The 17120-nt window shown below is 31.6% G+C and overlaps 3 protein-coding genes across 3 annotated transcripts; 1 reads left to right on the top strand and 2 right to left on the bottom strand.

Annotated features, from left to right (window-relative positions):
• The first annotated feature begins 3928 nt into the window (after window positions 1-3928).
• On the top strand, window positions 3929-4347 carry LOC124821479 (uncharacterized). Its single transcript, XM_047293363.2, has 2 exons — window positions 3929-3942; window positions 3987-4347. The coding sequence occupies exons 1-2, from the start codon at window positions 3929-3931 to the stop codon at window positions 4345-4347; spliced, it is 375 nt and encodes a 124-aa protein (XP_047149319.2).
• A 2143-nt stretch (window positions 4348-6490) lies between these two features.
• On the bottom strand, window positions 6491-7642 carry LOC148205821 (uncharacterized). Its single transcript, XM_088105438.1, has 2 exons — window positions 6998-7642; window positions 6491-6886 (listed from the first exon to the last, which is right to left on the bottom strand). The coding sequence occupies exons 1-2, from the start codon at window positions 7640-7642 to the stop codon at window positions 6491-6493; spliced, it is 1041 nt and encodes a 346-aa protein (XP_087961564.1).
• Window positions 7643-10668: 3026 nt separating this feature from the next.
• Window positions 10669-15399, bottom strand: LOC148205820 (beta-xylosidase/alpha-L-arabinofuranosidase 2-like). Its single transcript, XM_088103862.1, has 7 exons — window positions 14919-15399; window positions 13691-13978; window positions 13406-13575; window positions 12937-13034; window positions 12444-12794; window positions 11575-11985; window positions 10669-11335 (listed from the first exon to the last, which is right to left on the bottom strand). Exons 1-7 carry the CDS (start codon window positions 15342-15344, stop codon window positions 10764-10766), a joined length of 2316 nt encoding a protein of 771 aa, XP_087959988.1. The 5' UTR covers window positions 15345-15399; the 3' UTR covers window positions 10669-10763.
• Window positions 15400-17120: the final 1721 nt, after the last annotated feature.

Below are 17120 nucleotides of genomic sequence, written 5' to 3'. Positions count from 1 at the left end.
TGATTGTTATTAGTGGAGGTGAAATTATTGTTGTGGGCATCTATGTTGATGGTGTTTGCGGGATTTAAAGGAGAAGTTATTTTTGTGGTAAGGCTAGTGTGCGCATTGATGTATGAATTTAGTAAGGGGTATCTTGATACTCTAATAACCATTCACACTCATATAGAGTAGAATGAGTTATATGGTGATAGTTATAGGAGATCTTTGTCTATGGGCTTGTTTGGTTTAAGACGTGGAAGGGATTAACCTTGTGTGTTATTGAGTGATAATCCCTTGGCTATGGATCTATAAAGTAGTAGAGATCACCACAAGGGCACACTTCCAATGAATTATGATGTCAAGGACATGTACCCAAATAATTGAGTTTAGTGTAAAATATTTTGTATAAAATATTTTATGTGCATATATACTCATTATATTTTATCAATTCTTAGTTTGTATTTGATATGATTTATTTGGTTTAAGATACTCATTATATACTCATTATTTTGGACTTAGCCTATATTTCTTCTATTTATAATAGAAGAAATATGGGTTAAGCCCAAAATACAAATAAGAAATAATAACAAACTAACTAAAGATAAAAGATAAAGAAAAGATAAAGATAATATATCTAACACTTCTCCTCAAGCTAGTGCATATGTACCAAGTTTGTTACTAATATAATCCATAAAGACTTAGTGAAAATATCTGCTTCTACACTCGAGTGACACCAAATTGTTAATGATTTGCTAAGACAACATAGAAGACGAAATATCAACCCATAAGACTCTCCTGAGCAACAAATCTGGGAGGTTGGTCAATATAAATCTCTTCTTGCAAATCATACATTGTTAAAATCCAGTAGATAAAGATGTCATTGTTGAAGAGTCAGCATGGCTATAAATAAACTAGAAAAAGTCATCTTTGGCACAGGAGAAAAAACATATATGGACATATTAAATGCAATTGTGAGAAAAGAGAAGTCAAAAGAAACAATAACGGAAGAAGTCAAATATGAACATGAGAGAAACCTTAAAAATCCAAGATTCTCCAATCAAGGCACCTGAAAAAGGAAAAAAGAAATCTCGATGCTTCGAATAACTACCTAAGAGGAGACGAGACATACGACCATGCACGACAAACTTGAAAGAGAAAAAAGAGCGACATCAATGCTCTGAACCGTTGCTTGAAAGAAGTCTGGACACGTCACCACACATAGTAGAAAAGGGAGCACATCCACAACCTCGAAAGGCGTTGAGAGTGCGTAGGAGCTTGGATGAAAGTGTCGTTGACGGCACAGTGGTGTCGTCAACAACGGTAGATGGCAACGCCGCTGATAGTGATAGATGGCGTCGTCGCCGATAATCGTGGGTGTAGTGGCACAAGCAAAAACATATTTTTCTTCAAAAGAACCTTAGGCTTTGATACCATGTTGAATATAGTGAAAATTATGTATAAGATTAATCTCCATTGTGTTGAATATAAACATAAGATTTTGTATTTATAATAGAAGAAATATGGACTAAGCCCAAAATACAAATAGGAAATAATAACAAACGAACTAATGATAAAATATAAAGAGATAAAGATAATATATCTAATAATTTTCATTAAGTCCCCGTGAACGTCTTATTGAAACTCATCTGACTAGGTGCTTTAACTTAAACTATCTATTTTTTTTTTGTGCAAAATTCTTTATATGCTAGAATTATGAGAGCTATTCTTGATATTGAACATTCTTATGAGGCTGATTTTACATGTGTTTGTTTGGAAAGATATTATGTATTATTATGTAATTTTTTTTTGGTTTTCAAATTGTTTCTTGCTATCTTAAATGTAGATGGAAAAAATGTTTAAAGATATGTAAAAGAATGAAGTTTAAATGTTTTCATATTTGTAAAGAGAAAAAACATTATATTGTATGTTTAAGTTGACTTAAAATTTATTATAAATGGTATACCATCTGGAATTATTGCTTTTGATTATTTTTTTATGATAAATATAAATTTCTTATATTTATAATTGTTTAACTTCTTTTAAGAAAGTTTACTATGTATCTTTTGTGCATATATTTATGTTTATTTTATTATTATTATTCCTTTCTAATAATATTTTTATGTGATGATAAGTTAAATAATGTTTGAGTCTAAGTGAAATGTCATATAGAAAAAACAAATTAAATAGTGTGATTAATTGGTGTAATGTAGTGATGCTAAATAAAGTAATAGAAAATTGGAAAAGAATCATGTTAGGTTAACTGTCAGCAAATGATCTGAATACGTTAGTTTGCCTTTTGGCGTCAACCAAAAGCAAGCCTTTGTTCTTATATTATTTACCCAACTTTTTGGGTTCTACTAAAACTAGACAACACTAAATTTATTTTTAAAAGTCTCATTGTCCCTTCGAATATCAAACGAGCCATTATTTTTCACAAATTCATTCCAGGAAAACTTTGTCACATTATTAGATCACAAAATTTAGAAAAATATATTTTGATACACAATACTATTTTCTTTTTTACTTTCTTCTTTCTTAAGAAATATAAAAATTCATTCTTTTATTATTATTTTCCTGTCAAATAAATGTTAAAATATGTCATATTATAGTTACTCTTAAATTTAATCACAACCAAACAAATCATTTTCTTATACTACATTTATCAAATTATACACCTTCTCTTCGTTATCATTTTATTACAAATAAATCAAAAAAGTTAATACTTTCTTTAACATTTTTAATTTTAATATTTATTTTCAACCTGTCTAATTATTTTATTTGTTTCCGTCTCATTAAAAAGAAGCGTGAAATAGTTGGATAACAAAAAAATATCAAGTTTTTGAATAGTTTAATCAAACTTTATTTAGTTAAAACATTTTAATTGTCATATTCTTATTTTCTTTGTATTATTTTTAACAACAAATATTTCAAAAGGAAAGTAATTTTCTTGCCAATAAATAATAGCAAAGTAGAAGTAGTTTAATGAATGATTGCACGCAATGATATCATTGCCACCAAAATTTGATTGAAAAATTTATTTTTAATACACATATTAGACAAAAACAAGTTGGTGATATTAGACTATGATTGATTGTAATTAAAGAAGGTGAAGTAGCTAGGTTTGATGTTATTATTTTATTAGCATTACTATAGGAAGCTCCACCTTGTGGTGGAGGTTTGTGCAATTTCTAGGTCTTCCAACTAACAACATTGATTAATCATATTTTACTAATATTAACAAGGAAATCCAATAACTAATTATTAGTGTGAAACATATTTTATATAACTACACTTATTTGTCACTATCTTCGAAAAAAAAAGGAAGTTCTAGGATTGATTTTAATTGTTTTCTTTTTCTTCATTAACAAGCTTTTTTTTTCTCCTATAATTTTTTTTAAAAGTTGAAGTGTTTCATTACATCACCAAAGTATCGTGAAATTTATTAATAAGTTTAAGCTTAATTTAATCATGGATAACAATTTTTTTAAGTATGTACTTAAGATTTGTGACCATGTATATGTAAAAGATTTTGATAAAAATGCACACCACTTCATTAATTTCTACTTTTTGAACAAAAATTCTGATCAAGATTGGTCCTCATGATAAAATAATACTTATATTATGTTAATATATATATATATATATATATATATATATATATATATATATATTCCTATTTATTATTTTATTATAACCCAAAAAAATCTTGATTAAAATATCTTATTAAATGCAAATAAAAGGCTTGATCCATTTTAAAATTAGGCTTAATAAGCTCTAATTTTTTGTCAACTTTGTTCGAAATGATTCTAATTTTTTTAAAATGTTCAATGTAGTTTTAAAGATCGTAATTTCTATTTAATTTAGTCCTTTCTGCAAACATCGTTTAAATCGTTAACGGTCAAATATCTAGTTGTGCAATCAGTGAATGACATGTCATTTAATTGCCGGCATGGACACTTTAAGGCATAGTGAAATAAATTTTTTTTATTTTTGGAAGTGATTTTCAGAAGAGCCCATGTGTCTCCACCACCTCCTTCTGAACCTAGATTCTACAACGCAACACTGCTGCAGCAGATCTCGCTGCCCACTGAACACCCTTTCATCCCAAAAAATGGTCCGATTGAGATAAAGGACTCTTCCAAGACCATCATCTTCTCTTATTCTAATTCCTTCATCTCCTCCCTCACCGGCGACACCAACACCAAACTGCCCTCTTCCTCGTCGCCTGTGACTGCAACACCTTTTCAGATCACGAATCTCTCTCAGGTCTCCTTCTCTGGAAAGCTTCCTATTTCTTCGTCTTCGTTGAAGAGGAAGTGCAACTTTGATAATTTGGGTTCTGCCAAGTGTGGCAGTTCATCTAGCTGATGCCATTGCTCAAAGAAGAGGTAGATATATGTACACTCTGACTTATTTTTATCCTAAAAATTAGTTTGAAAAAAGAAATTGTTTGGGAAGAAGATTGCTTAACATCCAACGCCACTATGACCTTCACAGAAGAAAAGTAAAAACCCTATAATTTGAGAATCCACTCTCATAAAAGTATGAGTTTCATTAAATAAATGACATGTCATTCAGAATCCACCTCGTATCCACGTCACCAGTTAAATGATATGTCATTCACTGATTACACAGCTGAATATTTGGTCATTAACGATTTAAACAGTGTTTGCAAAAAGAATTAAATTGAACAAAAATTACAATCTTTAGGACTACATTGAACATTTAAAAAAATTAGAATTATTTCGAACAAAACTGACAAAAATGGGACCTAGTATTAAGCCTTAAAATTACTACTCAAAAATTGGTTAGTCAAACTTTATAAATAAGAAACAACTCGCTAATATATCCCAATAATACCATTTTCTTAATTTCACTTAAATAAGGATATTGCAATATAATTAAAATATAATATTGGACAAAAAGTAATATAACTTATTAATTTCAATAAAATTTAATTTTCTATGCATAACAAATTTATACTAACATACTATAAATGTACGAATTTCGGGTGAAAAAATAAAATCTTTTTCTGTAAATATGTTTATAATTTCACCATATTGTCTTGGAATTTTTTTAAAAAAAAATTTCAGTTTTTTTTTTGGTTTCCTGCGAATTTTCTTACAATTAAAATATTTAAAATATATATGAAATAAAAACATTAAAAATCGTGGAAATTATGTATAATTAAAATTTATACTTTATAATTTACAATTTTTTTGTCATTCTTTAATGGGAAGCAGACTCAAGATTAATCCCGTTTAAAACATTAAGCGATATATTACATAGAAATAAATCTAGATATAATTCATCCAAACGTATGAGTTTAAATTAAAAAAAGTGAGATTTTTATGTAAAAAATGAAATCAATTTTGATTCTTGCAAGAAGAAAACAAAGAAGCTTTATATATATATATATATATATATATATATATATATATATATATATATATATATATATATATATATATATATATATATATTATTCTAAGTGTTAGGAATGTGTTAAGGAGGGTCCATGGCAATAAAGGAATTGTGGTGGGTTAGGTCATAATTAGGTAGTTTATCCGGCGTTTTCTCCCTGCACCCCATATTAACATAAAAAAAAATTTATAATATCCTCTTCGTCATATTATGATACTTCTGTCACTCCTGTAAAATAAATGTTCTGAAACATATTTAATTTGTTCCAGTTTCATAAATTTTGTTCTAAAAATCATGTTTCAGAAAAAAGTTTACTCTAAAAATTCGTTTCGAAAAATTCATTTTAGAAAATATCATACGCATTTTGAAAAGTTTATTCCAAAAACTTCATTTTATAAAACTCGTTCTAAAATATAAAACTTATTCCAAAAATCCTATTTCAGAAACAATATTCTAAAACATTCAGAAAATTTATTCCAAAACAGAACAAGTAATCTGAGATAACCTTTAGGAAGGATAAAATTGCTATTTTAAAAATAAGGAAGATATTGGAAGATATTTCATAAAATAAAATCTGCTTAATCTATCATAAAATAATATTGTACCTAAATAAACGGAAAATCATAACTACTTATCCCTATTTTATCTCTATCAAATCAAACTAAATATTACTATATCCAGAAACTAATAAAATAATATTTAAACAAAATTATTAATAAAACCCTAAAATTTAAGTTTATCCGAACAAACTCTCCCATAAACTTAAATTCTTTCTTCCTTAGTTCGACTTTCCATGTGCATCATCCTACTCCGGGTTTGTTTCTTTCAATCAAATTTGAGTTCTTCTTTTTCCTTATTGCCCTCCTATCTTTTACCTTGGTTGACCTCTTTAATGCTTTGACTGACTTTGTTATGTTTAACTTCTCAATAACCTTAACCAACTCATTCCTGACCTTAGGCGATTTCTCAACCATCTCTGCCGACTTCTTCATCGGTTCTTCTCAACATCTTCATCTTCCTCTTCGTCTGGTTTAAGAACACTAGATACTTCAAGAGTCACCTTCTTCAGCTCCTCAAGCTCAACCCTCTATTTATTCATAATTTCATTAGCTTCCTCTAGAAGTCTCCCTATCTGCTTAATCTCTTCATCCTTTTGTTTAAGTTCTTTCTCCAGGTTTTTCTTCTCCACAATTGTTGCATCCTTTACTAAGATCACTTCATCCATTGTTGGGATTGGGCTCTCCATTTCCATTGCATCCGAGCTCTTTGCCATCAACATGATTCCACATTCTTCTTCAACATCTTCAGTAACGAGATTCATCTCCCCCTTTATCTCGGTCTTGCAATACTTTGCAATATGACCAAACTTGCGACAGTTGTAGCATTTTGTTGACCTACACTCGTTTGCATAGTGGCCGTACTTAAAACACTTCACTCTTGACTGATCTCCTCGACCTTTTCCTTGTCCTCGGTCATGCCAATTCTGCTGACCGGTTTAATCTTCATTATCATTACCTCGGCCACGTCCACCTCGTCCTCTGTCACCAGGACCTCGGCTTTGAGTAATTCGAGATTTATTCTAGTCAAACTGTACCTGTAGTAATTGATTGTTGGGTTCCCTCTTTTTCTTTTTCTTCCTCAATTCGTGGGCTTTTAATGACCCAGCTAACTCCTCCACAGTAAGAGTTGACAAATCCTTTGTCTGTTCAATAGTGACTACGATACTTTCAAAATCATCCGTCAAATTTCTCAAGATCTTTTCCGCAACCCGATTAGGAGGAACCTCTTCTCCATTCATTTTGAGTTGGTTGGTCATCTTCTGCACTCGAGCTATAAAATCGGCAACTCCCTCATTTTCATCCATCTCCATATGTTCAAACTCTCTTTTAAGAGCTTGTACTCGAACTTGCATCACGCGAGTATCTCCTTTGTATGCCACCTTCAGAATTTCCCATGCTTCTTTTGTTGACTTTGCATTAGCTATTTTCTCGAATCCAGATTCATCCACTACATTATACAGAAAGTACAAAGCCGATCTGTCTTTCACTCGTGTCTTTTTCAATGCAGTAATCTGGTTCACTGTCTGATGCTCATCATCCGCGGGTTCAATGTACCCGTCCTCCACTATGTCCCATACATCTTGGGATCCAAGAAGAACCTTCATCTGCAAAAACCAATTGTCGTAATTGGTATTTTCCGACAATTGTGGCACACTCATCCCATTGAATACCTTTGTCATCTCTCACAAAAAAAAATCAAGCACTCACTTTTTCTCTCACGATGTTTGAATCTCTCCTCTCTCTTTTTCTCTCTCGGTACTCAAAGCATAAAGCTCTGATACCACTGTTGTGAAAATCTCACGATACACACACTCAAATAGTTTACTGAAATTGAGTCTTATTATTTATTATAATTGAAGGGCTTTAAATAGCCATAATACTTACAATATTACGAGGAATAAAAATAAAATATTAACTATCTTAAAAATAAAATCTGCTTAATCTATCATAAAATAATATTGTACCTAGATAAACCGAAAATCATAACTACTTATCCCTATTTTATCTCTATCAAATCAAACTAAATATTACTATACCCAGAAACTAATAAAATAATATTTAAACAAAATTATTAATAAAACCCTAAAATTTAAGTTTATCCCAACAATACTTAGAAGAGATACTGAATCTCATAACACTACTTAATACACTAGTCCTTCAAAAGTCGGGTTTGTAGTTATTAATTAATGTATGTTTGTGCTTGATGAACCTTGGTATGCTGTTTGATATAATTGTATGGTATGTAATTATATTCAAGTTTTTAAAATATTATCTTTTTATTTGTTCGTATGTTGGTTTTATAATTGAATGAGCTTTATTAGATATGTGTATGTATAATTGTTTTTGTTTGAAATTTAGGGATAATTGGGTTATTTGGTATCAAGATTTTACTTTGAATAGAAGTAAGAGTATCAATTAAAGCCAAATTGAATAAGCTAAAATACTTATTGTTTTGGTTTTTCATGTGGTGGTGTTGAGCGAAGACACTAGTATATAAAATCAAAATCAAAGAGCTCTAGAAACTAGGGTGCCTGGCGCTATGTTTGAACCATTAGGGGCTCACTTCATAGTGAGCTTCAAAGGTCCTTAGTGTCGGGTGCTACTTAGTTTATACTAAACACTTATCTTCCATTGAGCTCCAAGGGTCTTTGGCACCATTGAGTTCCTTCATGTTTCATCATAAGCTCCTTTCTACAGTGTGTTTTCTTTTATGTTTTGTTGTTTTCATGTGATTTTACTACCTGTCTTGGTATACTTATTTAAAATGAAGATGTATATGATCGAAATGATAAGGTAGTTATTCATAAAGAAGGAATTCTATCATGTTTTGTTTCATTGTGGGGGTGTATTGATGATGAATGTAGAGGTGAGATTATCTTGATTCTAGTAGTAATTTGAGTCAAATAGATGGCAATGACAAGTTGTGAGAGTCGAAGAAGGTTTGTATCTAGAGTGTTGCAATAGTAACACTTAGAAGAGATACTGAATTTATTCTATCATGCTTAGTGGATTGGGAAAGCTGCGCGTACACATTATAGTTATAGCTCTTGTGATGTAGAAGTGCTAGAACATATGCATGTGTCAAATCTCATAACACTACTCAATACATTAGTCCTTTAAAAGTTGGGTTTGTAGTTATTAATTATGTATGTGCTTGATAAACCTTGGTGGTATGTTTGATGGCATGATTGTATGGTATCTATTATATTCAAATTTTAGAATATTATATTTTTATTTAAAACTTATAATTTTTAAATCATCTCTAACTTATCCTTTTTATTTTTGTGTGTTGGTGTTATTTACTTGTAATGACTGTAAATTTCATGAGAATAAATTATAACGTAGGATATCAAAAGGAGTAGCGTTGAGTCTTTAAAGGTTGTTAAAGCTTTAAAGGTTGTTAAAGCTCGAAACAAGTTTAAGATTTTCATATCTATACTAAATGATATTAAGTACGAGTCATTTATATTAGTTTTTTTTAATGTTTAAGTTTTTGTTACTAAAAGAAGATTGTATTTAATATTATGATTTATACTCTGTGAATTATAATTTAATATAATCATGTAAATTTCACTAATTGTATAATTTGGAATGTTATTTTTAGATGTTACACTTTATATCACTAATAATATTTAGTAACAAATTTTACATATTAATTTTAGTAATATTCTTTTATTAGAAACACAACATTTTTAAAATGTTCCTGAATCTTTACAATAACATGTTTCAATAAATAAATAACATTATAAGAATGCTGTTAACTAATTTTTTCAATAGAAAACAACATTTTATAAGTGTTACTAAATTTTCTTAATATTATTTTAATGTTATAAAAATATTACTAATATAAATATTTTGTAATATTTACCAAATATTACTACCTTATGTACTTTAAAATAAAATATTTTGTAATAAATTACATAAATATCATTTTGTTTAATGGACCATAATTGTGTCTAATAATTTTGATTTCCACCATAACCTAAACTAAAAATATAGAAAATAAAACTTTTCAAAGAATATGCATACATTTTGACAAGATAGTTGTTTAATATGTATAAGAAAACTAATAAGTAAAAGTAAAAGACTATCTTATAAACTAATGAAAAGCTTCCTACCAAGGAAGATATGTATGTGAAACTTCTTTAGTATTGATTTCAAGCATAAAGTATGTAAACTTTGAAAGTTATTGCATAAGTTGAATCTTGGTTTTTAAAATTGGATAATGCTTTGAAACATTCTGGATTTATACAATCTCCTCCCATCATTCATTCTATACCATACAACGTAAAAACTTGCATCTTGTGTGTTTGAATGCATCGTTGATCTTGTGATTTTGGAGAACCACAGTGCTGCCATAAAAGCTTTCAAGATATATTTGAATGCAGGTTTTCATATGTAAATCTAGGAGAGCTAAAATATTTTGTTGTGTTAAAGCTGATATATGTTGTATATCATACTTGAACAGTGGAATCGAGGTGATCCATGAGGCTGGCAAATTAAGGAGGAGAAACTCATTTTATGTGATTTACAAGAACATCAAGAAATGGAATCCATGTTTCTTCCTAGTGATTGAAGATCTTCTGAAAGATGGTTTAACTTAAATAGTGTAAAGATATTGTCATACTGACAAACATCACAGTGCCTTAAAAGCATTTCAAATTTTTATATTTGAACGAGAAGAAATAAGAGAATTTGCTACAATTACCTCAACTTATTTCTTGTCCCCTTTAATTTTTTTTCCAAAAATCAGGGAGGAAAAAAAGAAAGGATTGAGTGCTGAATATTTGAAGGTTTGTTTCAAATCATCACACTCAAAGGATGCTTCAAATTTCCCACATGAAGCATATGCTGTCCTAAGGCAACTTTTCTGTTGCCAAGTTCATCAACTATACTCAAATCTTTACAAACATCTACTTTGAACCTAATCAGTGCTTCTGATTTTCCCATCAAGTGAACTTTCTCAAAACCCAGCAAGTGTTTCTGAGGTGCATTGTGCACTGCAGGGGGAGTAGAGAACAAAAACACTGTATGACCACTGCTCAGATTCCCCTTGTTCTTCACCCTAAGGTTAATATCAATGAACAAGTCCTGACAAAATTCACCATCAACATCAAGTGACTTGCATTCTGAGGAACGGCACACATGATCCTCAGCTAGGGGAACAGACACCATCTGAGGGACTTTAACTAACTTATGCACAATACTGGAGTAGCTTAATCCATCTCCAAATGAGAAAACAGTTTCCCCTTTATAGAATCTGTATGTTCTACCAGGGTAACCTGTGGCAGGATCTGGCCTCATGTTCATGTTGGTCATTGGCACTTTCTCTACATATGATTGTGGATACCATGTCATAGGTAGTCTACCACCTGAATCAGACAACCATAAGCATCCATGAGTTTCAAACTTCTGCCATCATTGAAATGAAAAGTGTGTGCTATGAGAAGAGATTGTAGGGATGAAACACTACAACTCTTTTGGATAAATTTGTCTAGCCAACTTAAAAGGAAAAATACATAAGAAAATGAAGTGTATTAAGCATCTCTAATAGCTAAAGAGTGTAACCAAGGGATAAGTTTATCCAAAGTGGCCTTTTTGAGTGACTTACTTGGATTATGAAACCCAAAGATCACATCAGCTATGGCAGCTCCACCAGCTTCTCCAGGGTAGCCAACCCACATGATGCTTGTGATTTTGTCATTGGTTTTGGCAAAGGACACATCCATGCCTCCTCCAGACATTATGACAAGAATCACAGGTCCCTTGGATGCCTTTGCCACTTCAGTAACCAGAAGTTGCTGCTGTCCTGGAAGAAGAATGCTGGTTCTGTCTAAACTTTCTGCCTCTATTTGTAAACTTGCACCAGCTACAATTACTGTGGCATCTGCAGAGGCTGCAATCTTTTTGGCATCATCTAGTACTGGATTCGGGCACCGCGCATCAAGACACCCAGCAGCATAGCTTGTAGGAACTAAAGCTGTTAGGCCTTGCAAGGGTGATGTATACTTGCATGGGATGCCTGCAAAATTTTAGGCACTTGTTAACTGTGATCTTAAGCTGAAAGGGAAGATAGCAAGTCTTCAACTTCTGACATCAAACAATGTGAAGAGAGTAAAGTTTAGTCTGAAAAAGTATTATGGAACACCAATCATTTAATAACATCAATTTAGTTTCAATAAACTTTAACTTAGACTATTTTCAACTAAAAAACTGTTATTCAAGAACCAAAGTGATGTAATAACAATCTTTCCAAAACCAAAGTGCGTTTCAACTAATTTAAGTCAGTGAGGTGGATGAGCATTTGTTCTTTTCCAAAACTCTTCCAGCTTACTTTTTTTCCATCTATGAGACTTGAATGTGGATAAGTATAATACTTGATAAATGACTAAATTTGGCCTGTTTCCCATGTTTATATGATCATGGGTGAGTGGCATGCATGTTGCACAAGCAAATTATAAGAGGTAGAAATTTTGATACCTTCATAGTTTCCAATCATGACCCGAGTAGCATTAGCATTGGGTCCAATAACTGCCAATGATTTAATGGCTTTGGCATTGAGAGGCAATGATCCTGGATTGTTTTTAAGCAACACAATCCCTTGCCTTGCAGCTTCACGGGCAAGTTCCCGGTTTGCTGGAGTGCAGACATCTTTTGGACCTAGATTTCCATAAGGTTGCTTGCTTGGATTACCATCAAAGAATCCAAGACGCATCAATGTGGCAAAGTTGTTGGAGACAGCGTTATTAATGGATGCTTCATCTATAAGCCCTTGCTTTACAGCACCTTCTGTATATTGGCCAAGATATCTTCCACAGTTCAAGTCCAACCCTGTTAATCAAAATTTGTATATAGCAGAGATAAGTAAAAGTATTTCTTATGTAAATTGAAAGAAGACACTCAAGAATTTCAACGTCTAGTAAAAAACAATGACATGATATTTCAAAGATATGTGATTATGTAGCCTTTTTACCAGCCAGAATGGATTTGGCTGCTGCTTCTTCAGGTGTCTTGGTGTAATGCTGATCTTTGTAAAGCACTTCTACCGAGTCACAGTCAGAAACTATATATCTGCATGGGCCATTATATTCGTATCATTCTCAACACAACAACAACGATGGTAAATAAACATCATTATACACTCCCTCTGGCTCATTTTTGTTGGTGGTTTAAGGTGAAGTACACATCACAAGAAAGCAAAATGATTATACCATTTCCATGATAAAGTAAAATGATCAAACCAAAATATGTTAAAGAATCACACTCATTTACAATGATACATCTACTGTACATTTATCTCTTTGGGTACTATTGGAAAATTTAATAAATACTCTGTCAATGTTCAAAGTGAGAAATAATTTGAGAATATAAGTATTTCAGAAATGAAAACAAAATGGAAGGAAGAGGGTAAGATACTAAGATTTAGAAAGACTGAAAAGTACCCATTTAGTTTCCATTCGCCCCGGATAACACCCTTAAGGAGGTCAGGGTCTGCACAAGTTGGCTTTCCATTAACCTTATTGTAGGAACACATCACACTGGCCACATTGCCATCAATCACACAGCTCTTGAATGGTGGTTGGAATGTGTCCTCCAAATCTTGCTTTGTCACCTAAAAAATCAACAAGCAAGACACAAAAAAGCATGAAAATGATTCTGTGCATTCCCACCAATCCACCCTTAAGAACTTGTGCATGAGTTTTAGATCAATGGTAGATTATCATTACCACAGCATTGAAGGTGTAACGCTGAATTCCTTTCCAGTTATCAACATCATAGGCTGTATAATGTTTGCAACAAGCAGCAACCTTGAGCCTGTTGGGGTCCCCACCATCAGTTTGTTGAAGACCTTTGACATACCCTGCTGCATATTTGCTTGTGAGCACAGGGTCTTCCCCTGGTGTTTCCAGGCCTCTTCCCCATCTTGGATCTCTGAATATGTTTATGTTTGGTGACCAATATGTCAAACCAGCCAACCCTACATTGTTCATTGCTCTGGCTTCGGTTGAAACCACCTGCAATCAAATAGCCATTTACTTCATACTTGAGAGCCTTTTTTGTACTACAGTGCTTCATATTTTCAAACATCATCAACTCTACATTTTTAGTTCAACTTTAAAGTACCATCTGAAATTGAGTGCGTGTTTCATTTTAAAACTTTGTCACCGATAATCACTTTAAATAAAGAACTCTCTTTTATATAAATTCGTTTCAGAACCTCATAATTCTGCAGATTCCCTCTAAGAACTCACCTGCATTTTGGTTTGATTTTATTATTATTCAGTCACAAAAACTTGTATCCTAATTATTTCCAGCCAGAAGCATTAAACAACAACGCCCTCAACTATCCCACCTTCTGTTCTTAGCCAAAAATCAATAGTTTCAACCTCATTGTGTAAGAGAATAAAAGGGTTACTACAAGGCTAATTTTGTTTTTTCTGTTGAGAGAAAGATGTAATTCTTTAAAGTGCTTTTGGTAAAATCCAATTTAATAGGAGAATACAACAAAAAATTTAATGAAAATCACATGACTTTTGTCCTTATTTGTTTTCTAAAATGATTTTGGACATTGAAAATGCTGTTTGACACTTAGTGAAAAAGATAAAAATAAGTAAACATGGTAAGTGGTACGATGTAAGCAGAAAACAGAGATAAAGAGAAGTGAAGGTTGTGCTAATTAAGTGTTTGAAAACATTGGATGTTACTTTTCTATTGTGCCTTCATTGAATCAATATCAAACTGCATTGTGAATGCAATGGCGAAATATTCAAATAGAATCAACAAGCATCGATGTACACGTTTACTAGAATCATCAAACCTGTAATATAAAAATTCCAACCAAACACTCTGAGAGAGAAAGAAAGAACTACTGACTCAAACCTCAAACAAACAGCATTTGCGAAACAGTGAAGAAGGGAAAGCTACAAGAGAAAAAAGTAGCAAGAGAAGCCTCACCCTTCCGATGGTTTCAAACAAGGAAGTGTTGAAAGAAGCTGCTGTGAGAATAGGCATGGGAAAACTGGTTGCACCAGGAATCACGTTGGAGAAGCGCGTCCCTGGACCAACGTTGGACACTCCATGAAGTGCTTCTGACCACCATTCATACTTGGGAATCCCAAGCCTACTCACATCCACTGCAGCATTCACCAGGTTCCCTATTTTCTCTTGCAATGTCAACCTCCCCACAAGGTCTGCCACCCTCTCTTTCACCCCCACAGACTTGTCACAGAACGCATAAGCCCCCAAAGCAGGGTTCTTCTCAACATCACAAGCAAAGATAGCAGATGTCTGCCCCCAAACACCACCGCAACTCAACAACAACAACAACGTTTTCACAAAGAAACACAGCAAAACAAATACTTTGTTTCCAGCACAGGCCATTGTTGTGGTCTTGAAGAAAGAGGGTGTCTTACTTTAACAATCTTTGTTGCTATGAATGAATGTGGTTGGATATAGTATTGTGTTGTGTCTAGTATACTAGCATATCATATACATGAATCATTCATGCATGCTATTATAAAAATGTTGTTGTATTTTAGTGGCCCGTGATGTGGAAGAAGGAGTGACCTATTAAATGGGGTTGCTTTTTGGCAGAGACAAAAACAATGAACCAAGGAATCTCCTCAGCAAGACATGGAGCTGAAACCAGTCCGTGAAAAACCTTTTTCTACCTTTCAGAGGTAGCGGGTGTTCTTTGTTTGGAAGCTCCACTTGCATCCTACATATAACATGGGAAATCCCACCGAATCTCCACACAGTATTCCTCAGTTTAATCTTAACAAAACCAAACACAGATAAGGGATTAGAGCAAATAACTCTTTGTAAAAGTTAAGGATGAAAAGTTAACACACTTTTTGTGGCAAGAAACTGTCATTTATTTATGGCTGTCCATCTTCTTTGAATATACAAAATTATTATGAACAATAAATTTCTCCATTTCATTGTTTAATGTAACAGAGTACTTTATAGTTCAAATGAAAATGATTGGTTAAATTAAATCACTGATCTGGAGTGATCTTATACCAGTTGATCCTGATGGAGATAGTAGCACCTTACTTTATAGTATGTTTGGATAAAAAAGGAATTTTGAGAGTTTTTGAATTGATTAAAGAACTCTATACTCTTGTATCTCTATCACTTGATGGCTGTCATTCATGTAATTGATACAAACAAGTATAATAATAATAATAAATAACTTGTATTTTAGACTTTAGCATATTAAAATTATGTTTTCATTTCATATTTATATTTTAAGTGGCACTCATATAGGGCTTGTTTGCTTCAAGTTGAGGTAATCAGGTCAACTTTTTTATTACTTATCATAATGTTTTAATATAATTAATTATTTTTATATAATTATTATATTATTAAAATTTTATTAATATTTATATTTCTATTGCAATACAATAAATAAGTAAAAAGAAATAAAGAAAAGTAACTAATTTAAATTTTCTATAGCGGGATTACTTATTTTAATTTATTTGATTCTGCATATTAAATTATTTTAGTTTGTCATTCTCAAATATACTCTTTTTCTACTAAATTTTATAATACTTTTTATTGCAAATTGAAATTCATTTTTGCTCTTTTTAAAAATTATCTTCTTATACCAAATTATTTTACAAAATTATAAAACTAACGGAAATCAAATAATGGTCAAAATTACTTCAGCACAGACTTATACTTACTGGAACTATATTGTTTAATGAAAAACTGGTAACATATATTTTAATATTTTGAAAAATCAATTATATTTTATGTTTAATATAAGCTTATTTACTATTGTTTTAAATATACTAATTTAAAAAAAAAATTATTTAATCCTCAAAACATAAACCTTAATTTTGAAGAAGAAGAAAAAAACATCAAAGGAAAAAAGATCATATGTTCACATGTTGATGTTTTGTGGGAATGTAATTTGCTTTCCTTTTATCGAAACTTGGAACAGTACGTGAGCAGTGTTAGTTGAAATGGTGTTTCACGTGAGGAACTATGACGACTAATAAAATAATGTTATGATTTAAATTTGATCTCAGCAACATTAACATATTTCTTTTTTGAAAATCTGTATATAATTAGTCAAAATCTCTATTATATTCTCTCAGAAACTCAATCTGTGACATAATACATGAAAGGCTGAGCCAAGTTGGCAAAAGT

This window comes from Vigna umbellata, chromosome 1 (assembly GCF_029865625.1).
Source record: "Vigna umbellata cultivar VRB3 chromosome 1, Vumbellata_1.0, whole genome shotgun sequence".
In the NCBI taxonomy this organism is placed as follows: Eukaryota; Viridiplantae; Streptophyta; class Magnoliopsida; order Fabales; family Fabaceae; genus Vigna; species Vigna umbellata.
Note: the sequence above shows the minus strand (reverse complement) of the source record. Positions and strands in the feature narration are given on the sequence as shown.

Bases quoted from the DNA above. Each gene is read 5' to 3' on its own strand.
- LOC148205821 (XM_088105438.1), bottom strand. From the start codon at position 7,642: ATGACAAAGGTATTCAATGGGATGAGTGTGCCACAATTGTCGGAAAAT. The intron at 6,887-6,997 runs GTACAGTTTGAC...ACCGGTCAGCAG, and splicing joins CCAACAATCAATTACTACAG to AATTGGCATGACCGAGGACA.
- LOC148205820 (XM_088103862.1), bottom strand. From the start codon at position 15,344: ATGGCCTGTGCTGGAAACAAAGTATTTGTTTTGCTGTGTTTCTTTGTG. The intron at 12,795-12,936 runs GTAAAAAGGCTA...TTTGATTAACAG, and splicing joins AGCCAAATCCATTCTGGCTG to GGTTGGACTTGAACTGTGGA. The intron at 11,986-12,443 runs GTATCAAAATTT...AAAATTTTGCAG, and splicing joins CATGATTGGAAACTATGAAG to GCATCCCATGCAAGTATACA.